Source organism: Plecotus auritus, assembly GCF_963455305.1.
Source record: "Plecotus auritus genome assembly, chromosome: 13".
NCBI lineage: Eukaryota > Metazoa > Chordata > Mammalia > Chiroptera > Vespertilionidae > Plecotus > Plecotus auritus.
In genome coordinates this window covers 31,213,867-31,241,614 of record NC_137779.1, presented here as the reverse complement: position 1 = coordinate 31,241,614, position 27,748 = coordinate 31,213,867, and the positions used below count along the sequence as shown (strand labels likewise).

The 27,748-nt window shown below is 59.7% G+C and overlaps 1 protein-coding gene across 1 annotated transcript in view; it reads left to right on the top strand.

The window, feature by feature from the left end:
• The first annotated feature begins 1,874 nt into the window (after positions 1-1,874).
• TMEM132D (transmembrane protein 132D) overlaps positions 1,875-27,748 on the top strand; it is an 87,372-nt gene continuing 61,498 nt past the window's right edge. Inside the window, exon 1 of the mRNA XM_080650456.1 lies at positions 1,875-2,160. Within this exon, the coding sequence (XP_080506582.1) occupies positions 2,082-2,160 (79 nt within the window). The 5' untranslated portion in view covers positions 1,875-2,081. The remainder of the gene's footprint in view (positions 2,161-27,748) is intronic.

The following is a 27,748-nucleotide window of genomic DNA, read 5'->3' as shown; positions in this document are numbered from 1 at the left end:
CCCCTGCCCTGCCCTCCCCTCCCCTGCCCTCCCCTCCCTCCCCCCCTCCCTTCCCCTCCCCACTGCCCTCCCCCCTCCCTCCCCTCCCTTCCCCTGCCCTGCCCTCCCCCTCTGCCCTCCCCTCCCTCCCCTCCCTTCCCCTGCCCTCCCCCTCCCCTGCCCTCCCCTCCCCTCCCTCCCCTCCCTTCCCCTGCCCTCCCCTCCTCTCCCCTCCCCCCCGCCCCTCCTCTCCCCTCCCTTCCCTCCTCTCCCCTCCCTTCCCCTCCCCTGCCCTCCCCTGCCCTCCCTCCCCTCCCTTCCCCTGCCCTCCCCTCCCCTGCCCTCCCCTCCCCTTCCCTTGCCCTCCCCTCCCCTGCCCTCCCCTGCCCTCCCCTTCCCTTCCCCTGCCCTCCCCTCCCTTCCCTCCCTCCCCTCCCTCCCTTCCCCTCCCCTGCCCTCCCCTCCCTGCCCTCTCCTGCCCTCCCCTCCCTCCCTTCCCCTCCCTTCCCCTCCCTTCCCCTCCCCTCCCCTCCCCTCCCCTCCCTTCCCCTCCCTTCCCCTCCCCTCCCTTCCCCTCCCCTCCCCTCCCCTCCCTTCCCTTCCCTTCCCTTCCCTTCCCTTCCCTTCCCTTCCTTCTCAAGGCCTCGGTGGCGCAGAAGGGAGCCATCCCGGCTCCCAATGAGCTACTGGGGGCCAAGTAAGTGGGAATTCCTTTTTTAAAATACGTTTCTATCGATCTCAGAGAGGAAGGGAGAGGGAGAGCGAGATAGAAACATCAATGGCGAGAGAGAATCCGTGGGTCCGCTGCCTCCTGCACGCCCCTCACTGGGGATCCAGCCTGCAACCCGCGGCCTGTGCCCTGACCGGGAATCGAACCCGGGACCCTTCAGTCCCTCAGGCCGACGCTCTCTCCGCTGAGTCACACCAGCCAGGACTCAAGTGGGAATTCTTTTAGGGTCACTGACTTTGGCAGTCATTCGGGGATGGGGTGAGGGGGCCCTCAGTCTGGCACGCCTGAGGTCAGAGGTCAGAGGCTCTGCTGCCCAGAGATTGCTGGGACTGTCCAGTGCAGGGTGAGCGGCCCCAGCGCAGCGATCTTTGGGGTCACTGACGGGCGAAGAGCGTTAGACTCCCTCCCCAGGCGCCCCCCCTCCCCGCTCCCCCCTCCCCCCAGGCCAGAGGACGCCCTCCCCTGGGGTCTGAGGAAGAAAGGAAGGGCCCTGGCCGTGGGGACACCTGTTGGGGGCTCCTCCGAGCTGACCAGGTACCCACCCGCCTCGCAGCAGCCCCGCCCACCCGCGCTCACGGGGAGGGGCGCCCGGGAGGGAGGGCGCGGGGGCGAGCGGGGGGAGGTGGGGTTTACTTTGCGGATTGGGGCTCCCAGCTGTCACTCCGAATGGGTGGGGCTTTTTTTTTTTTTTTAAAGAAAAGGGCAATTTCCAGGCAAACCTCGGAACCCGCGCGGGGCACTCGGGCGCTCGCCTCCGCGGCTGCGGCGGGTCCTCCTCCGCGCGCCCCAGCCTGCGTGTCGCCGCCGCCTCGGCCGTGCGCTCCGCGCGCCTGGGGCCCGCCGGGCCGGGCCGGGAGGCACCGGGGCTGCGGCCGCCAAACTTCGGCGTCGGCGCGCGCCACCCCCTCCCCGGGCGCGGCCGGGCGGGATGGGGCCCGCGCACCGCCCCGCACGCCCGGCCCCCCGGCCCGGAGCCCCCCGCGCCGCCTCCGCCTCCGCCTCCGCCTCCTCCGCCCGCGCGCTCGGAGCCGCCCTTTGTGGGCCCTCTGGGGGCCGGTCCACGCTCGGGTCACCGGGAAGGGACCCGAATCCGCGAGGATTGAAGTGAAATAGCGGGCGGCGGAGGGGAGAGGGGGTGGGGCTCGCCGGCGCGCGCCGGGCTGTGGAGAGCAACTCCGGAGCCGCGCGGCGGCCGCCCCCGGCCGGCCATGGACAGGCGGGCCGGGCGCGCAGGCCCCCGCGGCTGCCCGCGCCCCTAGCCGCCCGCCCCCTCCCGGCCACGCAGCCCCGCGCGGGCCTCCGGGGACTCGGCGACGGCGTCTCCCTCGCCCGGACGCTCCGGGGGCGGCGGCTCTGCCCTGCGGTCTCCAGGATGTGCCCGTCCGCGTGGGGGCCGCGCCGGCCCCGCTGGCCCCCCGCGCTCCTCGGCCTGGCCGCCCTGCTCTCCACAGGTGAGGGGACCGCCGGCCTCCTCGGGCTCCGGGACTAACTTTGCTGGGAGTGAGCGCGTGGGAGGTGTGCGTGGCCGGGGGGGTGGGGTGGCGGGGACCGAGGGCGTGGGTGTGTGTGTGTGTGTGCGCGCGCGCATGTGGCCGGCGAGGTCTGCGGGGGGGGCCCCTTTGCGGCAGGTGCGTCCCCGGAGGACTCGGGGGGAGGGGGAGACCTTAGCCCGGTCCGCCTAAAGGTGTTCGGTGGGGAGGCCCTGGAGGGGCGCGGGCAGGGGCGGGCTGAGTGGAAGTGGGGGAGGCGCCCTGTGACCTGTAGGAGGTGAGCCAGGGCGGTCCGTCCCGGTGCGGGTGCGGGTGCGGAGGCCGCCAGGCTCCCTGGCTGCGGAGACCCGCGTTGCTTAGCGCCCGGATTCCAGCCTCCGGCGCCCGCACCGCTGCAGGTCGCCAGCCCCAACTTGTCCCCCGAGTTCCCCAGCAGCAGGGCCAGGAGCGGGGCGCCGCCTCCTGCCCTTCCCCGCGGGGGGGGGGTCACCCTTGGCGCCCCGAGCGTGGGCCGGGGGTCTGCGTTTCTGTGTGGTCCCCTCCCCGCTCCCCTCGCGCCCCCCCAAGCAGCCTTTCCCACAGGGACCTACGGAGAGGAGGGTCTTAGGGTCCCCCCGGTGCACCCCAGTTCCTGGAAGCAGATCCTCCCGGAGCTTCGGGGCCGGGGGTCCCGCGCAGGGGTCCACGGCAGGGATTTCCGTTCCCAGCTCGTCCGGAACCAGGGGTTCGGCTGCTGCGGGTGGGACGGTGGCCGGGGGGTCGCGCTGGTGCCTGGAGGAAGGGGACCGGGCGGGCTGGCGGCTAAGGATGACGATGAGTTAGAGCCTCGGGAATGATGGTGCGCGGGACACCGGGGAGGAGAGAGGCAGGGTGGAGGCGGGAGGTGAGAGACCAAGGCCACCCGCCCGGTCAGCTCAGGGGTTGAGCATGGACCTAGGAGCCAGGAGGTCAGGGTTCACATGCCCGGTCAGGTTCACATGGCCGGTCAGGGCACAGGCCCGGGTTGTGGGCTCCATCCCCAGTGGGGGGCGTGCAGGAGGCAACTGGTCCATGATTCTCTCTCATCACGGATGTTTCTCTCTCTCCCTCTCCCTCTCCCTTCTTCTCGGAAATCAATAAAAACATATTTTAAAAAAAGCCAAATGCACATGCCAGCAGCCGGGTGGACACACACACAAAAACAGACACACACACACACGGACACAGACACACACACGGACACACGGACACACACACACACACATGGACACACACACGGACACACACACAGAGACACACACATACGGACACACACACACGGGGACACATGGACACACACACATGGACACACACACGCACACACACACATGGACACACACACGGACACACACACGGCTCCCAGGCGTGTGTCTAACTGGCTGTCACTGGCCTCTGGTGTTGTGAGGAAAGGAACAGAATGGCTGGTCCTCGCGGCCTGCCTAGGGTGCATCCCGGTCGTGGAGGAGGGTCTGCCAGCGGCTTCTTCACGAGCCCCATGCCCCCCCCTGCCCCGCCCCCCGCCGCCCCGCGCCTCTGGGCGTTCTCAAACGGAGACCCTGACAGCGTCCTGGGCAGGCGGAGCCCTGGGACCCGGAGGTCGGTGCGTGTGACGTGTCCGTGTGACGTGTCCGTGTGACGTGTCCGTGTGTCGAGCTTAGAGAACTTGGTGCCGCCGTGTGCACAGGTGGACAGAGCGCGGTCCTGGGCCCCGGGAAGCGATGCCGGGGCCACTGCCAACCCGCTCACACACAGGGCCCTCCCGCGGCGAGGGCACGGACTTCCCGGTGCCGGTGGGATTCCCCGAGGCTGCTCCCTGCCGCTCCCATTCCGTGGGTCCCAACCGCTTCCCCGGCCAGGTGCTCTGGCCGCCCAGAGCTCGGGCCCAGCCGGACCGCCAATGTGGACTCTGCTCGGAAGGGTTTTCATTGGCCCTGGCCAGTGCGGCTCGGCGGTCGGAGCGCCGTCAGTCCGCGCGCTGCAGGGTCACGTGTTGGATTCCCGGTCGAGGACTCGTGCCCGGGTGCAGGTTCGACCCCCCGACCCCCAACCCCATGTGGGAGGCAACCAATCGATGTGTCTCTCTCACATGGATGTTTCTCTCTCCCTCCCTCATTCCCTCCTGCTCTCTCTCTCTCTCTCTCTCTCAAAAAATCAATGGAAAGATAATCCTCGGTGAGCATTAATGAACATAAAGTGAAATAAAGCGTTTCCATCGGGAGCACGCACAGTAGCACACACGGGCACACGCAACCCCAGTGCCCGATGGGCCGATGGAGGTGATTGCCAGTGTCACACACGCGTGCTCTGGCGTGTCGCTGTGTTCACTGTATGGGCCTCGGTCGTTTGGAATACGAACCTTTGAACGGAAAAGCGCGCTTTAACCCCAGGCTCCTGTCCTCGGACCCCACCTATGTTTAAGGAAGGGAAGGGTCGCAGAGCAAACCCACCCTCCCCTAGGTCTTTGGAAAAAGTAAATAAAAATAAATAAATAAAACGTCATCGCTGGCACTTCTGGCCCTTGGGACCCAGGACCGAGACCACGAATCAAAAAAGTGTTCCTCGGCCCTGACCGGTGTGGCTCCGTGGATGGAGCGTCGGCCTGCGGACTGAAGGGTCCCGGGTTTGATTCCGGTCAAGGGCATGTACCTTGGTTGCGGGCACACCCCCAGTAGGAGGTGTGCAGGAGGCAGCTGATCGAAGTTTCTCTCTCATCGATGTTTCTAACTCTCTATCCCTCTCCCTTCCTCTCTGTAAAAAAATCAATAAAATATATATATTAAAAAAAAAAAAAAGTGTTTCTCAGCCGGCGTGGCTCCGTGGCGGAGCGTCGACCTAGGAGCCAGGAGGTCACGGTTCATTCCCCGTCAGGGCACAGGCCCGGGTTGTGGGCTGGATCCCCAGGGTGGGGCGTGCAGGAGGCAGCCGATCCACCATGCTCTCTCATCCTGGATGTCTCTCTCTTTCCCACTCCCTTCCTCTCTGACATCAATAACAATATATTTTTTTTTTAAAAAGCAGCCTGCTGTATTTGGTCAAGCATTTCCCGAACTCACCCCTAATGCCTTGGCAGGGCCACACCCGATGGTATCATGGACCTTATCACCGGAATATGGCCCTCCTGTCAAACGTTCCCCACCCCCGCCCTCAATAAAGAGCGTTTCTCTTAAGGGGTCCCTTAAAGCCGTGCCCAGCGTCCTCCCGCCCGCATTACACCAGGAGCGCCCGCGTCCGGGCGGACGGGAGAGGCGCAGCCGGTTGGATGGGGATAGGAGGAGGCTGATGCTGAGCCACGGGGGACACAGTTGCCATAAAGCGGCCGGTGGGTGCTAGGCCGTCCTAAGCCTGCCGCTCTCCCACTTTTTTTGGGGGGGGGGGTCATAACGTTAATTTATTTTAAAAAATATTTTTATTGATTTCAGAGAGGAAGGGAGACGGAGAGAAGGAGAGAAACATCCACGAGGAGAGAGAATCACGGATCGGCTGCCTCCTGCACGCCCCCGAACTGGGGATCGAGCCTGCACCCCGGGGGCCTGTGCCCTGACCGGGAATCGAACCCTGACCTCCTGGTTCCTAGGTCGATGCTCATCCACGGAGCCACGCCGGCGGGTCCGGGCCGGGCCGGGGGAGGGGTTGTGATTCTAAGCCCCACAGGCAGGCAGCCCCCTGTCCCCTCACATGGCCCCGCCGAGGGAACTTGGGGTCCCGCTCAGATGCCGGCTCCCGGCACAGCGCCCCCACCCCGCTCCCCTCGGAAGGGCCGCTCACCTGTTGGGTTAAATGGGACGGGCACTTTGCCTGCCGGGACTGTGATTGCGGGGATCCCCAATGGGATGGACGGATCCCCAATGGGATGGACGGATCCCCAATGGGATGGACGGATCCCCAGTGGGATGGACGGATCCCCAGTGGGATGGACGGATCCCCAGTGGGACGGACGGATCCCCAATGGGACGGACGGATCCCCAATGGGACGGACGGGTCCCCAATGGGACGGACGGGTCCCCAATGGGACGGACGGATCCCCAATGGGACGGACGGGTCCCCAATGGGACGGACGGGTCCCCAATGGGAAGGACGGATCCCCAGTGGGACGGACAGATCCCCAATGGGATGGGAGCACGAGGCACAGTGGGGGTTACCGTTGTGGGTACACACGGGCGTCGCGGCCGCGGAGGCAGCACCCAGACGCACTGTGGCTTGTTCGCTGGACACGCGTTCAGCGCTTTGCGATGCGATATCAGCGCACGGGCGGCAGATCCTGCTGAGAGCGAGGGAGGGAGCACAGCGCCCGTAATGCACTCTCATTTCCGGGAGCCGTGTGGGCCGTGAGCGGGCAGGCGGGGGATGGGATGTGCACAGCCACGTACAAGCCGCTGACAAATGAGTTCTGCCCCCTCCCTCCCTCCCTCCTCCCCCTCCCCCTCCCTCCTCCCCCTCCCCCTCCCCGCCCCCGCCCCCGCCTCAGTGGGTTTGGCCTCTGCCCCACCCCCAGCTGCACCCGTGCCCCATCCGGCAGTTTAGATGGCAAAGCCTGTCCCCCGTGCTGTGCCCGCAGGCTGTCAGTGTGTCTTCAAATATTTGTCCTTTTTTTTCCCCCCATTTTATTTATTTATTTTTTAATATATTTTATTGATATTTTACAGAGAGGAAGGGAGAGGGATAGAGAGTTAGAAACATCGATGAGAGAGAAACATCCATCAGCTGCCTCCTGCACACCTCCCACTGGGGATGTGCCCGCCACCAAGGTACATGCCCCTGACCGGAATCGAACCCGGGACCCTTCAGTCCGCAGGCTGCAAATATTTGTCCTTTTTTTAAAAAATGTATTTTTGTTGGTGTCAGAGAGGAAGGGAGAGGGAGAGAGAGAAACATCCACGAGGAGAGAGAATCACGGATCGGCTGCCTCCTGCACAGCCCCTCACTGGGGATCAAGCCTGCCACCCGGGCCTGTGCCCCGACTGGGGAATCGAACCCGGGACCCTTTCGTCGGCAGGCTGACGCTCTAGCCACTGAGCCGCACCGGCTAGGGCGGGGAAGCCAATTTTAAAAAACAACAACACATATTTATTGCTTTCAGAGAGAGGAAGGGAGAGGAGAGGGAGAGAGAAACATCCGTGATGAGACAGAACCATGCGGCAAGGGGGGGGGGGCTGGCCCCATAGCGCTAATGCTGCAGAATCAGCCCCTTGTGCTGGGGTCCATGGTGCTGCTGGCCGAGGCCGCCGTAAAGAAACCCCCTCCTTTGTCACCAGCTCCCCAGACAGGCCCGCGGGCTGCCACGCACGCTCCAGCTGGCGCTGAAGGGATGGCGGCTTTTCCGGGACGCAGCCCGCTTCTGTCTGACCACCAGCCCGTATCCCGCTCCCCCCACCCCACCCCGATGGCGATGCCTCCTCGTCTGAATAGGCGGGAGTGGGGACCCTGAGTCCCTGCTGACATCCGTCTGGACCCCGCCGCCGCCGGGAGGAGGACGGGGTCAGGCAGCGCCCTCGGTGCCATCGGGGTGCGGGCCGCGTGGGGGGGGCGCGTCTGTGCTGTCCGTTGTTCCTCTGGGCTGAGCTCATCCGGCCATGCCTTAGAGCGTCCAGCCTGCTGCCGGGCCGCGTCCACTCCCATGGGTGTCCCGTTCGATGACGACGCGGCTCACTGGGGACACGGCGTGGCGCCGGGCTCCTGAACGGTTCTCTGGGGATCCCCGCGCCCCTCCCGGGGGACGTCAGATCCACGGCGCTCCAGCCGAAAGGCCCTCGTTAGATGCACTCCGAATCCGTTCAACGGTGTCAGCGCGTTCTCCCGGATGTGACCGGAAAGGCGCGGCCGAGGGCAGGACCCGCTGAAAGTGCCGCGCGGCTGAGAAGGATTCACCAGGGCCCTGGCCGGTGTGGCTCCGTGGATAGAGTGTCGGCCTGAGGAAGGAAGGGTCCCGGGTTCGATTCCCCGTCAGGGCACAGGCCCGGGTGGCGGGCTCGATCCCCAGTGTGGGGGGCGTGCAGGAGGCAGCCGATCCGTGATTCTCTCTCATCCTTGGTGTTTCTCTCTCTCCCCCTCTCCCTTCCTCTCGGAAATCAGTAAAAAAAAAAAAAAAAAGATTAAAAAAAAAAAAGACACAGTGTAACAAAGTGAGCGAGGGGCCAGGAGTTACTGTGTTTAGCATCAGGGGTCCTCAAACTTTTTAAACAGGGGGCCAGTTCCCTGTCCCTCAGACCGTTGGAGGGCCGGACTATAGTTAAAAAAAAAAAACTATGGCCAAAACCGGTGTGGCTCAGTGGATAGAGCGTCGGCCTGTGGACGGAGGGGTCCCGGGTTCGATTCCGGTCAAGGGCATGTACCTTGGTTGCGGGCACATCCCCAGTGGGAGGTGTGCAGGAGGCAGCTGATGGATGTTTCTAGCTCTCTATCCCTCTCCCTTCCTCTCTGTAAAAAATCAATAAAAATATATTTTAAAAAAAAACCCAAAAAAACAACTATGAACAAATTCCTATGTGCACTGCGGGCCCGGGACGCGTCGGCTGCTAAGCAGGACAGGCAGCGGCCCCCGGCGGGCCGGATCCATGTCCTCGGCGGGCCGCCTGTGGCCCGCGGGCCGGAGTTTGAGGACGCCTGGAGCTGGTTGATGAGGGGGTAGGTGCACGGGTCCCAAGGGAGCGAGAGGCTCCGAGGTGCGTGTTTCTTCACGGACGACGAAGCGCAGAGCGGGGAAGGCGGGCGCCCGAGGTTTCCTTCTCCACGAGGCACACGCCCTCGCTTGCATCTCCCCCAGACGGCCGTCGTTCCGGACGGCTCGGTGTCTGTCCACGGGTGGCGGCTGGGGACGCGGAGTCGGGGCCTAATCGGTACTGCGTCCACCGGGGTGCCGTCTCCCCCGTGGCTCCGGGGCATTTCGGGGGCCTCGTGAGAGGTCTGAGCGTGACCCCGACTTCCGCCTCCTTTCCAGGTGCTGCCTCGTCCCCGGGCAGGCGGCCTGCTTGGCGGCCCAGCTGGGCAGCCGGGGAGATGGGGGTGAGGAGGCCGCCGAGCTGGGCCTGGTGTGACCATTTTCAGAGGACCCTTACGTTTTCTTTGCGTCAAATACACAGCGGGGACCCGCGGCTCCGAGGAGAACCCGGCTGGACTGACTCGTGACGCTCACAGGGCGGCGGGCAGGCAGCCTCACGTATGTGTGCTCGTGGGGTGCATTCGGGACCCACTGATGATGCTCAGTCACGGGGTAAACCACACGTTACATGGAACGCCGGGAGCAGGCACACGTCCGTGTCAGACAAGCGTCTCTCTTTTTCTTTTTTCTTTTTTTTTTTTAGAAATATGTTGTTATGGATCTCAGAGAGAGAAAGGGAGAGGGAGAGATAGAAACATCCATAACAAGAGAGAATCATGGATCGGCTGCCTCCTGCACGCCCGCCCACTGGGGATGGAGCCCACAACCCGGGCCTGTGCCCCTGATCGGGAATCGAACCCTGACCTCCTGGTTCCGAGGTGGACGCTCAACCCCCGGAGCCACGCCGGCAGCCGGGCAGACAGACTCTTTAGGGTCTTTTTATTGGAAATTTATGAAAATCTCTTTAGGGTGTGGTGATGTTGCTCTTAAGAATCATTCCGGCCCTGGCAGGTGTGGCTCAGTGGATAGAGCGTCGGCCTGCGGACTGAAGGGTCCCGGGTTCGATTCCGGTCAAGGGCATGTACCTTGGTTGCGGGCACATCCCCAGTGGGAGGTGTGCAGGAGGCAGCTGATCGATGTTTCTCTCTCATCGATGTTTCTAACTCTCTATCCCTCTCTCTTCCTCTCAGTAAAAAATCAATAAAATATATATATTTTTAAAAAAAGAATTTGTCAATATTGTGCATTTCAGCATCTGATGGTTTTCCGTGAATCATTCCGGGGGGGGGGGGGGGGAGGGTTCGGTGCTCCATGCAGTACCGGATTTATGTCTTGCACTTCCAGGGAGATTTTAGTGATGTAAGGGCTGGATCTTGTTCTGATCGTTGACTATTGCATAACAGTAAGAGTCCGGTAAATGTTTGAAAAAGTCAGTCTTGGTAGACGTCAATATTTTAATAAGAAATGTTCTTTAAACTGTTTATTATTCAGTCATACTCACTTTTTTTAAATGTCTTTATGTGGGTTGAACCGTCTTTAAACATGGTTTCTTCAGCCCGGCCGGCGAGGCTCCGTGGTTGAGCATCGACCTAGGACCCAGGAGGTCAGGGTTCGACTCCCGGTCAGGACACAGGCCCTGGTGGCGGGCTCCATCCCCAGTGGGGGGCGTGCAGGAGGCAGCCGGCCAATGATTCTCTCTCCTCATGGATGATTCTCTCTCTCCCTCTCCCCCTCTCTGACACCAACACTGTATGTGTTTGAAAACGGCTTCCTCAGTGGAATCCAGGGAAGGAACACGGAGAATGGAACAGCCTCCTGCGGGCAGCGCTTTCCAGAGGCGGCGCCGCGGCGGCACCGAGCCGGGCCCCGGGTTTGCGGACTCAAGAAGTCCTTGGCGTTTTTCCCGTGAAAACGTTTGCCCCACGGGAACCCGCAGGACGGGGACCTCCTTAGGGTTCTTCGCTTTTTGTGCAAAGAGACGGTCTTTCCCATCAACCCGTCCCTCAGCGTAAGGTCTTACACCGCAGACAGAAACGGGAAACCGGGGCGATGACGGGTGGAAACAAATTACACGATGAGAACGGAACGGTTCCTGTTATCCTCATCGTTCTTCCTCCTCGGCCTCCGTATACCTCGGTGATTTTCAGCAGCAGGACTGGAGCCCGACTCACCCCGCAGACAATTCCGGGGCCCGACTCACCCCGCAGACAATTCCGGAGCCCGACTCACCCCGCAGACAATTCCGGGGCCCGACTCACCCCGCAGACAATTCCGGAGCCCGACTCACCCCGCAGACAATTCTGGAACCCGGCTCACCCCGCAGACAATTCCGGGGCCCGGCTCACCCCGCAGACAATTCCGGGGCCCGGCTCACCCCGCAGACAATTCCGGGGCCCGGCTCACCCCGCAGACAATTCCGGGGCCCGGCTCACCCCGCAGACAATTCCGGGGCCCGGCTCACCCCGCAGACAATTCCGGGGCCCGGCTCACCCCGCAGACAATTCCGGGGCCCGGCTCACCCCGCAGACAATTCCGGGGCCCGGCTCACCCCGCAGACAATTCCGGGGCCCGGCTCACCCCGCAGACAATTCCGGAGCCGACGGTGGCTCTGGCGCCTTGGGGGCGGTTCTTGCTGAAGCGAAATTAATGTGTGGGTACTGCCGTGTTCGCCTTCCCGCCCCTCCCACTTTCGCTCCGTTCTCTCCGTCTCCGCGTGGCTCCTGTGAGTCACCTCGTGATCGGGAGAGGCGTGGGGCAGAGGCTGAAGCAGCAGCTTCAGCGAGGACCCACGCGGCCTTGACACGCGGGGCCTCGTTATTGCTGAGGGAGGCGGGGACTGAGGCAAGAGGGACACGCTCCGGGTGGAATTTCCCAGCGGGCGGGGGTTGAGGGGGGGGGACATCTCCCCTGGGGAGTGGGGGCCGCAGGGTTGATTAAAGTGGGATTTCATCGCGGCTCAGCTCCGAACGAGGGAAATCAAAAGTCATCCGACCTAATTAGAGAGCCTGATGGGGCCGGGAACACCCACCCGGGGCGATGTCTCGTCCTTGTTCTCAGTCTCAGGAGCGGATTGCGGGCTGCGTGACTCTCCTGCCTTCCCCCGGTGATGCACCCTGCAGGGGAGTGCAGGAGACCCATCGTCCCGAAACCTGCGCGCCTGCCGGGGGGCCTTTTGCCCTAACCGGTTTGGCTCAGTGGATAGAGCGTTGGCCTGCGGACTGAAGGGTCCCGGGTTCAATTCCTGTCAAGGGCACGTACCTTGGTTGCGGGCACATCCCCAGTGGGAGGTATGCAGGAGGCAGCTGATTGATGTTTCTCTCTCATCGATGTTTCTAGCTCTCTATCCCTCTCCCTTCCACTCTGTAAAAAATCAATAAAATAACATTAAAAAAAAATGAGCCTTTTATGCGTGCACACACACAAATGCATGGGTGTGTGCACTCCCGTATGGCATATACACGAGGTAATACATAATGTGTTACATATGTATTTGTGCATGCACACGTGTACATACCATGCACTATCTGATGCATTATGCAGGTACACGTGTATACATAGGTATAGTATTTAATATATGATGTGCTGTGTGTACATGTGTGCATGCATCTGTGTATAGGTAATGTAATAGACGCATGTAATAGGTGTATGTGTGTGTGTATATGTGTATACTAGAATATAGTGTGTTACATATGTATATGTCAGGCGTCCTCAAACTACGGCCCGCGGGCCACATGCGGCCCGCCGAGGACATGTATCCGGCCCGCCGGGTGCCACTGCCTGTCCTGCTTAGCAGCCGATGCGTCCCGGGCCCGCAGTGTGCATAGGAATTTGTTCATAGTTTTGTTTTTTTTTAAACTATAGTCCGGCCCTCCAACGGTCTGAGGGACAGTGAACTTGCCCCCTGTTTAAAATGTTTGAGGACCCCTGGATATGTGTATATATGTATACTGAGTGGCCAGATGATGATGACCTCTGAATGCATAATAATCTGGCCACTCCGTGTAGATCCTATATAATAAAAGGCTAATATGCAAATTGTCCCCTCAACCAGGAGTTCGACCAGCAGGCAGGCCGGCCAACCGCCCATGTCCCCTGCCCCTGGCCAGGCTGGCTGGACCCCACCCATGCACGCATTCATGCACCGGGCCTCTGATATAAATATAAAAATAAAAATAAATATAAAAATAAATATAAAAATAAATATAAATATAAATATAAATATAAATATAAATATAAATATAAATATAAATATAAATATAAATACAAATATAAGTATATATACACTGAGTGGCCAGATTATTATGCGTTCAGAGATCATAATAACCTGGCCACCCAGTGTATCTACTGTTTCCAAACTTGAGCCTCAGCATTGTGATCAAGTGGAATGAACTTAACCTATATTATTCTTTTTAAAATTTTTATCTTTAAAATACATTTTTATTGATGTCGGAGAGGAAGGGAGAGGGAGAGAGAGAGGAACATGCATGATGAGAGAGCATCATGGATCGGCTGCCTCCCGCGCGCCCCCGCCGGGCCCGAGCCCGCAGCCGGGGCCTCCTGGTTCCTCGGTCGGTGCTCCACGGCGGAGCCTCGCCGGCCGGGCAGCTCCGTGGCTTTCTAAACACTGACACGGGTGGGGTCGGCATCGGTGGGCGACACGCTACACGCGTCAGGTGTGCCGCCCTGGGACGCGTCACCCGCGTGTTCCACGGTGAGGCTCCCTCCCACGTGTCCTTGGACCGATGAGCACGTGTTGGTCAGCGCGTGCCCTGAGGACGGCCTTGAGCAAATACGTCGCAGATACGTACCCACGGCTACCGACGCCGGCCCCTCTCCGACTCCCCTTCCTCAGCCTTCAGCGTGGACGGCACCCACTTGAAATTGGGGTCAAGGGCGGGGGTGGGGGGGCCCCCACAGGCTGAGCTGTGTAAGTGGCAGCCCCCGCCCCGCAGGAGGGGGCGCTGTGGAGCTCAGGACGGCCGGGTCCAGACAATCCTGCCCCTCCCAGCGGCTGGGGAAGCAGGTCCTACGCCCCGGACCCCTCTCCCCTGGACCCTGTCGGGGGGGCGAGGCCTGGGCTGCCTCCGGTTTTGCTTTTCTCTCCGTCTCGCTCGCGTTCTGGGTTGACGTTGGAAGGCCTCGCCGTCTCATGTCCCTTTGTTACGTCCCGGGATCCGGACACACCTTTGCCCGGAGGGGCTCTGTGGTCGGCGTGTTCTTTTTTAAATCTGGGCTGAGCAGCAGGGCTGACGGTGCCGGCGTCGGAGCGGACACCAGCCTGGCCCGCGGCTTTTCATCCTGATCTATGGCCGCGTTTTAGGGCCACGGATCCAAGCGTCGCCATTTCCGAAACATCGATAGGTTGCCTCCCGCACGTGCCCCCACCAGGGCTGGGACAAGCCCGCAACCCAGGTACATGCCCTTGGCTGGGAATCGAACCCGTGACTCTTCGGCCCCGGGGGCCGGCGCTCCTACCGCTGAGCCGCACTGGCCAGGGCTAGACCCCGGCGCTGAAATGCGTTCCTGGGCGCGCGTCTTGGGCACTGAGATCCTCCCCAGAAACCTCCCCCCGCCTGGTACGTGGTACCCAGGCCCCCGGGGGTCGCCGGGGCACGGCCAGGCTCCTCCCCCATCAGAAAGCCATCTCCCCGAGAACGCTTTGCCCCAATGAGAAGATTATCTGCAAAGATTTGCCCCAAACGCACGTATTACACGCACACCAGGCCGCGCTGTGCATATGGCACAGCGTTCCCGGGAGACGCTGCGCGGACGCTGCGCGGCCGTGACCGCTCTCCCCGCGGCGATCGCCAGCGAGCCAGCAGCAAAGTCACCTCTTCCATTTCCTCGCGAGTGTCTTGGAAACAAACTCCCTTTTCCCTCCGGGTGAAGAAGAGACCTCCGCCCCCGCACCTCTCTTCGTCGGCTTCTCCTTCTCTGCTTCGCAAGACGTGGACTCGGTCAGGGCCTGGGTTTGCTCACGGGCGCCTTGATGTGTCCGTGAGCAGCTACAGCAGCTACAGCGCCGCGGCGGCGCCCAGCAGTTGGCCGCCCTGCAGTTGGCCGCCCCCGGAGTTGGCGAGAAACAGCCTCGCCTGGCACCCGGCGGTGGGTCACTGCGCGCAGCTGGGCGCGGCCGGGGAGCCGCGTAGGGCCGTTGTTTCTCTGTCTCCAGGGTGCTGGGAGGGACCCTTTCTGACTTTACTGTCATGGGACGTGTTTTCATGTCACGAGGGAAACAGCGTGGTTACCTTGTTGCTAAGGAAGCGCCGTGTTTGCTTGATGAAGAGCTGATGCGTGTCTTTGCCTTCTGAGATGCAGAGGGTACCCGTGCGGTATCACGGGCTCTCAGCCAGCGCCTGCGTGTGCACACGCTCTCACACGCACACATGCACACACTCTCACATGCACACACATGCACATACTCTTACATGCACACACATGCACATAGGCACACACTCTCACATGCACACACACTCTCACATGCACACACACTCACACGCACACATGCACACACTCTCACATGCACACACATGCACATACTCTTACATGCACACACATGCACATAGGCACACACTCTCACATGCACACACACTCTCACATGCACACACACTCTCACATGCACACACATGCGCACAGGCACACACATGCACACACTCTCACATGCACACACATGCGCACAGGCACACACTCTCTCACATGTGCGCGTACATGCACACACATGAGCACATGGCACACACTCTCACATGCACACACATGCACACACTCTTACATGCACACAGACACACACTCTCACACGCACACATGCACACACATGCACACACGGTCACATGCACACACATACACACACGGTCACATGCACACACATGTGCACAGGCACACACATGCGCACGTGCACACACACTCTCATATGCACACGCACTCACGTGCGCACACACTCTCACAGGCACACACATGCGCACAGGCACATGCACGCACAGTCACCTTTGCGTGTTCGGTGCACCGGCTGTGTGGGAAGGACGGTGGCTGCTCACCCCAAATCCTTGGTCAGCGACAGCTCCAGTAGCGAGTGGCAGGAAGTGGGTCTGCCTGTCACCAAGGACGGCCCTTCTACCCAGAGCGGGAAACAGGTTTGAGACTGTGATCGTGGCTAACCCTTCTAACATACTGTCCGTGCTCTGCGGCTGTTACATGTAACATGTGTGTGCACACATATCCTCTGTCTCTCTGTCTGTCTGTCTGTCTCTGTCTGTCTATCTCTCTGTCTGGCTCTTTCTCTCTGTCTCTGTCTCTGTCTCTGTCTCTGTCTGTCTGTCTGTCTGTCTGTCTCTCTGTCTGGCTCGGTGCACATCCCTGCAGTCCCTCCAGTGGCGGCACAGAGGAGACTCCATCATGACCCCAGTTGCAGGTGGGACCGGAGAGGAGCGGTCAGTGGGGCTGAGTCTGAGCCCGGCCGCCCGTGTCCCTGCAGCTCAGTGAGATCCCACCTCGGGTTCTTTCTCTCCACCAACCTACGAAGCAGCAGCTGGGGGGACGGACACAGTGGGTTTTGGGGTTCACTGCAGATCTGACCCACCTCTGAGGCGCTCGGCCACGCACCCACGTGGCGGCACCACCTGGTTAGTGGTAAAACCCGGGCGTCTTGGAGCCTCCTTGCTCTCGGGGACCTTTGATCCTTTCAGACTGAGCATCTGCCCGGCCCGCGTGGCTCAGGGGTTGAGCATCGACCTAGGAACCAGGAGGTCACGGTTCGATTCCCGGTCAGGGCACCGGCCCGGGTTGTGGGCTCGATCCCCAGTGGGGAGCGTGCAGGAGGTAGCGGACCCATGATTCTCTCTCATCATGGATGTTTCTCCCTCTCTCCCTCTCCCTTCCTCTCTGACATCAATAAAAATATATTTAAAACAAAAACAAAAACAGATTGAGGTCTGGAGTCAGGCTGTAGGTCCGGCCAACGGCCTCTGCCACAAAGATCAAGCGGGGAAGCCAGGCCGGCTTCGAGGCCCGGAGATTTCTTGAGACGTGTCTGCGTGGGTTAAATTAGAACTGCTAACATGAGCGATGGCGATGATAATCTCCAAATTCGCAGAAAACGGTTGGGCCTAATGATTTCCAAACGCGCGCAACAGGACATAAGGCGGCTTTTTATTAATTCTGTTTTCGTCTGGAGGAGCCAAGACGGACCCTCCCGGGTGTCAGCCGGGCCCCAAGAATAGGCTCTAGCCGAAACCGGTTTGGCTCAGTGGATAGAGCATCGGCCTGCGGACTGAGGGGTCCCAGGTTTGATTCCGGTCAAGGGCACGTACCTTGGTTGCGGGCACATCCCCAGTGGGAGGTGTGCAGGAGGCAGCTGATCGATGTTTCTCTCTCATCGATGTTTCTATGTTTCTAGCTCTCTATCCCTCTCCTCTCTCTTCCTCTCTGTAAAAAATTAATAAAATATATTAAAAAAAAAAAAAAGAATAGGCTCTAGAACATTCTCTGGCCCCGTGGCATGGGTTTCGGGGCCACCGCGAAGCGGGCGGGGTGGGCTCCTAGAACTTTTGCCCAGAACCCCTGCTCCCCTGAGGCCTGGCCCCGCCCCCGCCCCCGCCCCTGGCCTGGGCGTGGCTACGGTGGACACTTTGCATATCATTTGCATACCGTGATCCCCCCCCCCCCCCCCCCCCCCCCGCAAAGAACATCTTAATGAATGTGCCTGTGCTGGACTCAGCGGAGCAGAAGCCCTCATTTGCGGAGTCAGTCTTCGGGGCACAGTTCGTCTCCCTGGGAATAAATTAGCATACGTTTATCATTCGTTAGCAAGCCATTAGCATTAATGTAAACAAATGCATCCTTTGCTTTGGGAAAATGACGTTTTTAATCACTTGGGGAGAGGAGCCGGGGGCCTAGACACATTGTATCCTTGAATGGATGCGCCTGCCCCTTTGCACACCTGTCTGGCACGCTCGGGAGGCGCTTCGTTGGGGCGACGCGGGGGGCGGGGGGTAGGGGTAGGGGGGTTGGGAGCTAACGGTTCTCTCCCAGGGACACGCAGACACCTTCCCAGACACTTTTCTCCACGGAGGCCTTTCTCTAATGCCTTGGGTAAGGATGCCCCGTCCAGGGCAGGGATGGCTTAAAATTTAATTTAGTGAAATGTCAGGAGAGCAAGCCAGGCGTGGGTGGGAGCGAGCTTCCCTCCCAGGCGCCACGCGGGGAGATTGGGCTCCAACAACTCACAGGTAGGAGGGCCCTAAATGCTTGTGGAGCCGGCCGGGGTGGCTCCGTGGATGAGCCGTCCACCTAGGAACCAGGAGGTCAGGGTTCGATTCCCGGTCAGGGCACAGGCTCGGGTTGTGGGCTCGATCCTCGGGGGGGGGGGGGGGGGAGTGGGGGCGTGCAGGAGGCGGCCGATCCGTGATTCTCTCTCATCATGGATGTTCCTAGCTCTCACGTCCTCTCTCCGAAATCCATAAAAATATTCTTTAAAAAAAAAAAATGTACAAGGGCTTAAGCTCCCCAATGCTAGGGACAGAGCAACTCCCTCCGTGCTGCGCCGTGTCCCGAAATAAAATAAAATAAAATAAATAAATAAATAAATAAATAAATAAATAAATAAAATAAAATAAAATAAAATAAAATAAAATAAAATAATAAAATAAAATATAAATAAAATAAAATAAAATAAATAAAATAAAATAAAATAAAACCAAGTCTGGGTCAGGGCTCAAGCTGCTGTGTGATGGTCCCCCTTCTGAACACTGACTTGGTGGGGAAATCTCGGGGCCTCTCCGATCGTCCAATTCGCACGCGACTCCCCAGCGCTTCCTCAGAGTCCGGCATTTACCGCCCCCGGCGGCCGGCGGCGGCCGAGTCCCATCCGCGCAGGCTCCCTGGCGCATCTGTCCTCCGGGAGCAAGAGGCAGCTGGCAACCACGTCCCACACGTTCTCCCGGCGCCTCGGCCCCCCGACGTGTCGGCAGCTGTGTCCGTTCCTGGTCGGTGCCGATTCCCCAGACGGCGGTGGGCCTGGGCTCGGGCACAGAGTCACCGGGGCGGGGAGGCAGGCGAGCGAGCAGCCGGGTAGGAAGAGGCCCGGGAATCCAAGGCCGGCGATTCCCCATCATTGTGTTTCCCCGTTTTATTTTGTTTGTTCGCCGCGGGGAAGGAGGAAGCATGCTTGCTGCTAGGAGGTCCTTTGGACGGATTCCTTTTCGTCCCGTGTTGCTCACAAAGTCCATGTGCCTGGTCCTCGCTGGTGTGGCTCGGTGGATAGAGCGTCGGCCTGCGGACTGAAGGGTCCCGGGTTCGATTCCGGTCAAGGGCATGTCCCTTGGTTGCGGGCACATCCCCAGTGGGAGGTGTGCGGGAGGCAGCTGACGGATGTTTCTGGCTCTCTGTCCCACTCCCTTCCAGAAAAAAATGTCCCAGAAATATTTTTTTTCTGTTAAAAAAAAAATCAATAAAATATATTTTTAAAAAAGTCCACGTGCCTGGTCGAGGGCGTTTCAACCGTCCATCTGCCTTCGTCTGTCCAGTTGCGTGGAGTTGGATTTCTTCGTGTTGGAGAATGTTCTGCTCGGTGCCCCGGGGACGCCCGGGGCTTTCCTGGAGGGTGATAAGGAGTCAGCCTGGGACGGGGCAGGGCAGAGCCTTCCGGCGTTGCTTGGTGACGGCCCCGCAGCGGCCCCGTATCGCAGGATGTTGCCGGCTCGGTCTTTGGCGACGCAGAGGACGGGAACTCAGAGGCTGTGGCTGCTCTGGACCAGCCGAGACCAGATGACCCCGTGGGGGGAGGGGGGGGGAGGGGCGAGGAGACCCTGCAGGACAGGACACTTTGTCCCACATGGAGGGTTTTTTGTCTCTTTTGTTTTTTAAATCTATTTTTATTGATTTCAGAGAGGACGGGGGAAGGAGAGAGAGAGAGAGAGAGGGAGAGGGAGAGAGAAACATCCATGAGGAGAGAGAATCATGGGCCGGCTGCCTCCTGCGCGCCCCCTGCTGGGGATGGAGCCCGCAACCCGGGCCTGTGCCCTGACCGGGAATCGAACCCTGACCTCCTGGTTCCTAGGTTGACGCTCAGCCCCTGAGCCACGCCGGCCGGACTGTTTTTTTTTTTTTTTTTTTTAATATATTTTATTGATATTTCACAGAGAGAAAGAGAGAGGGATAGAGAGCTAGAAACATCGATGAGAGAGAAGCATCGATCAGCTGCCTCCTGCACACCTCCCACTGGGGATGTGCCCGCAACCAAGGTACATGCCCTTGACCGGAATCGAACCCGGGACCCTTCAGTCCGCAGGCCGACGCTCTATCCACTGAGCCACACCGGTTTCGGCCGGACTGTTTTTGAAAGTCTGGATTCATTGCCAAGTTTTGAAATCCAGGCAACGTCACATACAAAAAAAGAAAGAAAGAAAGAAAAAAAGAACCTGGCTTCTCTGCCATGCTCAGCTCTGCCTCCCGCTGTCCCTGCGCCTCCCGCCGACTCCCCGCTCACGGTCACGGCGTGGGGCCCGCCCGAAACCCGAGGAGGCCGGGTGCCCTCCGGCTGGCCCGAACGCCGCCGCCGGGAATCACAGGGACACGCAGCACGGTGGCCCCGCGGCACCGCGTCCGGACCCAGCCGATGAGGATAAGGACGGCCAGCCCCTCTCCAGCGCGCCCCGGATGGACGGACGGACGGACGGACGGACACGCGGCGGACGTTTAAACACCCGTTTTTTCATAACCACAGGCGTCCAGAGTGTGACCCGGCGGTTGGCGATGCCGCTAACCACAGATGCATTTCCTTCTCAGACGAAAAGCCGCTGAGGGAGGGCGGGAGGGGCCTCGGATTGGAGAGCCCGCTTTCCGGAGCCGCAGCCGCAGACCCGCCCACTTGTCCTTGTTACTTGGTGTCGCGTTAGGAGGCGCGGCCTCTCGTGAACAGACGAAGGCGCCGTCTCTCCCTCCGGATCCAGTTTAAACGTGTTGATCCCCGAGGAGCTGCGGCGTGAACGAAACCGATTAAAGCCGTTTTGGCAAAACGGCTCACAAGGTGTGAGCGGCCTGGGGCGGGGGCGGGTTTCCGTCTCCCTGTGATGTGCGAGGGGCCGGGGTCTGTGTTCTGGTCCTGTGATGAGTGGCCGGTGGCCGGGGAGCCGTGCTGAGCAGGGCTGGTCCCCCCCCCTCCACGCCCACCGCTGGTCCAGGGGGAGGAACCGAGAGAGAAGCTCGGGTCCCAGCCGGCCTGGTTCAGGGGTTGAGTGTTGACCTAGGAACCAAGAGGCCACGGTTCGATTCCCGGTCAGGGCACCTACCTGGGTTTCAGGCTGGATCCCCAGTAGGGGGCGTGCAGGAGGCAGCCGGTCCATGATTCCCATCATCGATGTTTTTCTCTCTCTCCCTCTCTCTTCCTCTCTGAAATCAAGAAACACACACACACACACACACACACACACACACACACACACACATATGTTTGGCCCAGTGGCTAGAGTGTTGGCCTACGGACTGAGGGGTCCCAGGTTCGATTCCGGTCAAGGGCATGTACCTTGGTTGCAGGCACATCCCCGGTGGGGGGTGTGCAGGAGGCAGCTGATCGATGTTTCTAGCTCTCTCTCCCTCTCCCTTCCTCTCTGTAAAAATTCAATAAAATATATTTAAAAAAAATAAAAAAAAATAAAACATGATGGTGGCTGTTTTTTAAAAAAATATATTTTTATTGATTTTTAGAGAGAGCGGAAGGGAGAGGGAGAGAGAGAGAGAAACATCAAGGATGAGAGAGAGAGTCATGGACTGGCTGCCTCCTGCATGCCCCCTACTGGCGATCAAGCCCACAACCCCCGACCGGGGAATTGAACCTGGGACCTTACAGTCGGCAGGCCGACGCCCCATCCACCGAACCACACCGGCCAGGGCTCCTGAGCCGGTCCCCGCGAGCCGCTCGGGGAGAGGCCGGGACGCAGGCGTGAGGGAGCCCAGTGTCAGACCGAAGGGCCCGGGACACAGGGCTCTTTCATCGCTGCGGGGCGGCGGCTGGGACAGACGCGGGTCTGTTGGAGCCCGGTGCCCGGAATACAGGCGGCTTCTCTGTGCTCGGTGCTGGGGGCCCGGAGCGTGGACGCAGGCTGGTTCCGCCCCCTCTGGCAGGACTCCCTCCGGTGAGATGACCAAGCAAAATACGACGGACGGCGAGGCCGGGCGCCCGGGAAAGGGCAGCGGGTCCGTCCTGAGGATCCGTCGCTTCATCCGGCAAATTTTATTCCTTCATCGTGCAGAGCCTCCCCGCCCTGGGGGTCGATCGAGAGGATCCCCCGCCTCAGCTCCCCCCCCCCCCCCAGGCTCTGATCCAGGGGTCCCGGCTGCTCTAGAACATACGGCTTCCGGGCCGATGAGAAAATGGGGAGAGAGAGTCTAAAGGGGTGACTGATGCCCCTGAAGGGGAAGAGAACAGAGGGGACCACACAGGGGAAGACTCTGAGGCACAAGGACCCGAGTCCTTAAAGAAACAGTAAAATGAAGAGGGTTCAGCCCGGCGGGGGGGCTCCGTGGTGGAGCGTTGACCTAGAACCGGGAGGTCAGGGTTCGATTCCCGGTCAGGGCACAGGCCCGGGCTGCGGGCTCATCCCCCGTGGGGGGCATGCGGGAGGCAGCCGGTCCATGATTCTCTCTGGTCCTTGGTGTTTCTCTCTCTCTCTCTCTCCCTCTTTTCTTTTAATCCTCACCCGAGGATATTTTTCCATTGATTTTTAGGGAGCGTGGGAGAGAGAGGGAGAGACAGAAAGAAACATCGATGGGGCCCTAGCCGGTGTGGCTCAGTGGATAGAGCGTCAGCCTGCAGACTGAAAGGTCCCAGGTTTGATTCCGGTCAAGGGCATGTACCTTGGTTGCGGGCACATCCCCAGTGGGAGGTGTGCAGGAGGCAGCTGATGGATGTTTCTCTCTCATCGATGTTTCTAACTCTCTATCCCTCTCCCTTCCTCTCTGTAAAAAATCAATAAAATATATTTTTTTAAAAAAAGAAACATCAATGTGATAGAAACACATCGATGGGTTGCCTCCTGCACACGCCCCAACCAGGGCCTGGGCCGGGGAGGAGCCTGCAACCCAGGTACGTGCCCTTGACCAGAATCGAACCCGGGACCCTTCAGTCCGCAGGCCGACGCTCTATCCACTGAGCCACACCGGCCAGGGCTCTCATCATTGATGTTTCTCTCTCTCTCTCTCTCCCTTCTTCTCTGATATCCACACACATACATTTTAACGAAATAAAGAAAGAAGGTGACATAGTGGGGTTCCGAGGGGCGGGTGGTGGGGAGAATGAGGCGGGAGGCCCAGGGCAGGTGCAGTGTGCAGGGGGGGGGGGCGGTTCTGAGTGGACACGTGTGGGGTTTTCCTTGAGCTGGGAGTCCGATGGAGTCTTTTCAGCAAAGCTGGGGCACGATCCCATTTGCATGAAAGAGAAAACAGCGTCTCTCTCTCTCTCTCTCTCTCTCTCTCTCTCTCTCTCTCTCTCTCTCTCTCTCTCTCTCTCGGCTCCGGGGGCATGGCAGGAGGGACCGGGCGGTGATTCAGAGGTGATGTGGGCTCCGGCGGGGGTGCGGAGACGCCTGGGCGGACTGGAGAGGCCCTGGCGAGTGAGCGAGGGCGGGAGGAAGGGAGGCGGCAGGAACAGGGTTGGCAGCCGCGGCGGAGACAGCAGCACGCTTTGGGGCGGAAGCAGGTGGCTCCCCGCCAGGGTCTGGCGCTCAGGGGCAGGGATTTGGCTGAGACGCCCGTGTGTGAGTCACTGGCATGAGAGATGGTATTTGAAACCACAGATACGCAGTCAGAGCAAGCGAAATCGGCAACCTTTCAGCGTGACCCTCTGACCCTCTGCAAACGCATGAGATGAAAAGAAAAAAAAAAAAAGGTCTCGCGTACCGGTCGCGTACCCGGTGATGGCCTAATACCGACTTCCACCCCCGACGGCCGTGGCTGCGGGCCGGTGAACGGGGCCTGCTTGTCACACTCCTCTTTTTAAAAATATTTTATTTTATTTTATGGAGGTCAGAGAGGCAGGGAGAGGGAGAGAGAGAGAAACATCCATGAGGAGAGGGAATCATGGATCGGCTGCCTCCTGCACGCCCCCTGCTGGGGATGGAGCCCGCAGCCCGGGCCTGTGCCCTTGACCGGGAATCAAGCCGGTGACCTCTTGGTGACCCCTTGGTGCACGGGACGGTGCTCAACCAATTGAGTCTGCTGTCTGCTGCCTGGCGTGCGGTCCAGACCTCACTCAGCTCCGCGGCCCCTTCGCCCAGCCCCCCACCTCCTGCAGGACACGGACTCCTGTCCTTCTCCGGGGCCCCCGGACCCGTGGTGGTGGTGGTAGTGGTGGTGGTGGTGCCACGATTTCCCCAAGTTCCTGACAGAACAGCCGGACGGGGGGACCCTCTGGCTTCCCTGCCGCGTGCAGTGGGGACTCCAGTGGGTTTTGACACCCAAGATTCAGTGTGGACGTTGCGGGTATGGATCCCTCCTGTGTTAGGACCTCCCAGGATGCCTGGCGGGGAGGGGTTCTGTCTCCCTCCCCCTTCCCCCCCCCATACCACCCCTCAAACTCCCCCCCCCCTCCCCGGAGGCAGTTCTGAGCAGCAGGCTGGCAGGCAGAGCGCTCCGCCCGCTCTTTTCCTCACATCTGGCCCAGGGGTGGGCAAACTTTTTGACTCGAGGGCCACCATGGGTTCTTAAACTGGACCGGAGGGCCGGAACAAAAGCATGGATGGAGTGTTTGTGTGAACTAATATAAATTCAAAGTACAGGAGCGGAGGGGAGAGCAAGAGAACCGGATAGAACAGCCGGATCCGGCCCGCGGGCCGTCGTTTGCCCACGGCTGATTCTGGCCTCTTCCTCCAACAGGAAACTGTCCTCGAGGCAGGTGTGAGCCGTGAACACGGCCCCGGTGCGGGGCCTCGGGGTCCTCGGTGTTTCGCACACAGAAGCCCAGGGCCTGATTTTCCTGTGTGTGTTTCAGCCCTAACCCCAGGGGCTCAGGCCCCGGGGCCTCACGCGTGATGGAGGGCTGGTGGGGGAGGGGCGTCGGTCGAAGAATAAAGCCCCAGGTTAGGGCAAGGTTAAGACAAGTCTGCCCGGCCGGCGTGGCTCCGCGGTGAGCGTCGACCTGTGAAGCAGGAGGTCAGGGTTCGAGTCCCCGTCAGGGCGCGTGCCCGGGTGGCCGGCTCGATCCCCGGTGGGGGGCATGCAGGAGGCAGCCGATCGATGCTTCTCTCTCATCATGGATGTTTCTCTCTCTCTCCCTCTCCCTTCCTCTCTGACATCAATAAAAAAAAAATAGTCCTAACCGGTGTGGCTCAGTGGATAGAGCATCGGCCTGCAGACTCAAGGGTCCCGGGTTCGATTCCGGTCAAGGGCATGGACCTTGGTTGTGGGCACGTCCCCAGTGGGAGGTGTGCAGGAGGCAGCTGATGGATGTTTCTCTCTCATCGATGTTTCTAGCTCTCTATCCCTCTCCCTTCCTCTCTGTAAAATATCAATAAAATATATTAAAAAAATATTTAAAAAAAGGAAAGAAAAAAAAAAAAAAAACCGGGGGCAAATCAAGAGTTAAAAATGCTTCCCCGGCAGCTCGCCCCGCGCCCCGCTCGCTCCAGGATTCATAAACAGCCCGAGCGGACCGGGTGCCCCGTGGGATAGAAAACGCGAGGAAATGTGCCACTTTCCGTCCCTTTCGCGGGAATTGATGGCTGTTCAGAGCGTCGGTGCCCGGACTCACGAAATAGCACGCCATCGGATATGAGCCCGTACGTCTTCTTTCAATTAACGTGTCCGTCTACCTGTATTTCATTTCATTTTACTTTTTTTTTTCAGGAAAAGAAATCATGTTGGAACGATGGGGGAATTGTTTAAATAAACGCACCTCCCGACCGGTGGGAGCCCGGGGTGTGGTCGGGAAGGGTTCTACGGGAATCTGTGACGGAGGGGTCGTGCCGAGGGCCCGTGCCCACCGACGCCGCCCCTTTAACCGGTTGGGTTCCGCTCAGGGACGGAGTCTAGCGGATGGCTTTTCGGATCTAACAACGCGGAGCTGTCGGCTCTGAAGGGCTCTGGACCCCTGGGGCTGACTGTCCGGCTCTCGCATTTGGCGACGTTCTCAATAGTGTAGCCTCCTTGGCACTTGCTGAAGGGTCCCGGGTTCGATTCTGGTCAAGGGCATGTCCCTGGGTTGCAGGCTCCCCACCCCCCTCCCCGGCCCCGGGCCCTGGGCGGGGCGCGTGCAGGAGGCAGCCAATCAATGGGTCTCTCTCACATCGATGTTTCTCTCTGGTCTCTCTCTCCCCTCCCTTCCACTCTCTCTAACAGTCCATGGAAGACTATCCTGGGGTGAGGGTGAACCCCAAAGGAAGAAAAGTCTGACAGGGGGGCAGGTCCAGCACGAGTTAAAAATACTCCCCTGTGCCGAAACCGGTTTGGCTCAGTGGATAGAGCGTCGGCCTGTGGACTGAAGGGTCCCGGGTTCGATTCCGGTCAAGGGCATGTACCTTGGTTGTGGGCACATCCCCAGTGGGGGGTGTGCAGGAGGCAGCTGATGGATGTTTCTCTCTCATCGATGTTTCTAGCTCTCTATCCCTCTCCCTTCCTCTCTGTAAAAATATCAATAAAATACATTTAAAAAAAAATACTCCCCCGCCCAGTTTGCTTCGCCCCCCCCCCCCACTGCCACTCCCTTGGGGTCAGAGCATTTGCCCTCAGCACCTGGGGTCCCCCTCATTGAAGGACTGAACAGGATGAACTCCCAGCTCCTCCCGGCAGCCAGGGCTCATGTGCATGTGAAAACACACACAAAACAGCGCTTTCTTTGTTGAGAGAGAAAATGGAACATTCTTTGTTCAGCACCGCAAAGCACCCGCCCACCCCCACACCTGGCGGCTCCCTCCCAGGCCCACCCTCCTTCCTGGGTTTCGAATCTGATGGCATCTTTCTGTCTCCACTTTCCCCGCCCGGGGCCAGGGCTTGTCGGCTTTGTTCCTCCTGAGTCTCCTAATGCCCCCCCACCCCCCCACCTTGTCCCCCAATTCTGCTCCTGGCTCCTTACAAGCCACCCCTCGCCCCCACAGGACAGGACTGATTTTAAAAGCAAATGACATCAGCCCTGGCTGGTGTTACTCAATGGCTAGAGCTTGGGGCGTGCACTGATGGGTCTCGGGTTCGATTCCAGGTCAAGGGCACGTACCTGGGCTGCGGGAATTCCCCCGTCTTGGGGTATGCGGGAGGCAGCCAATCGATGTGTGTCTCTCCCCAGCAACGGAGGCCGGCCCCCCGGAATCAGCGAGGTCGGCAGCAATCACGGAGCTGACCCCGAGGGATTGAAACGCCGGCCGCTGCTCGGATAGGGACGGACGCACGTCGCCAGGAAGGAGGGACGTGTCCGGCCTGGGAAACGGCCACCTTCAGGCGGACACCTTTTCTGTCTTCATTTGAATTCCCCCGGGCCTGGTGCAGGCGCCTGTGTAATATATTACAGAGGTCTCTCTCCTCCCCCCTGCCTGCCTTCCGCGCTCTCTGAAAAGCAAGGGACAAAGTATCCCTTGGTGACGATTAACCAAAAAAAAATAAAAATGAAAAACTAAATAAATGAGGAAGACGACACCTCTCGCTGATTACTTAAGACTGGCGGCGTGGGGGCTGATTGCCGGTGTGAACGTGAAAAACACACTCAAACCTGTAAAGAATGTGAGTTTATTTGAGCCAAACTGCCGACAATTGCCGGGAAGCAGAACCTCAAAGGACCGAGATAATGCTCCGGGGAATGTTTGTTTATTTTATTTTATTTTATTTTTTACCTTGTTGTGTACATTACAGTCAAAAGAGGAGAGGCAAGTGGGTACATGAACTCCATCGGCGCTAGATGAGGGAGGCGGGAGAAAGCAAAGCGAGGGGGCGGGGAAACCCCTGGGGTTGGATGAAAAGTAAAAT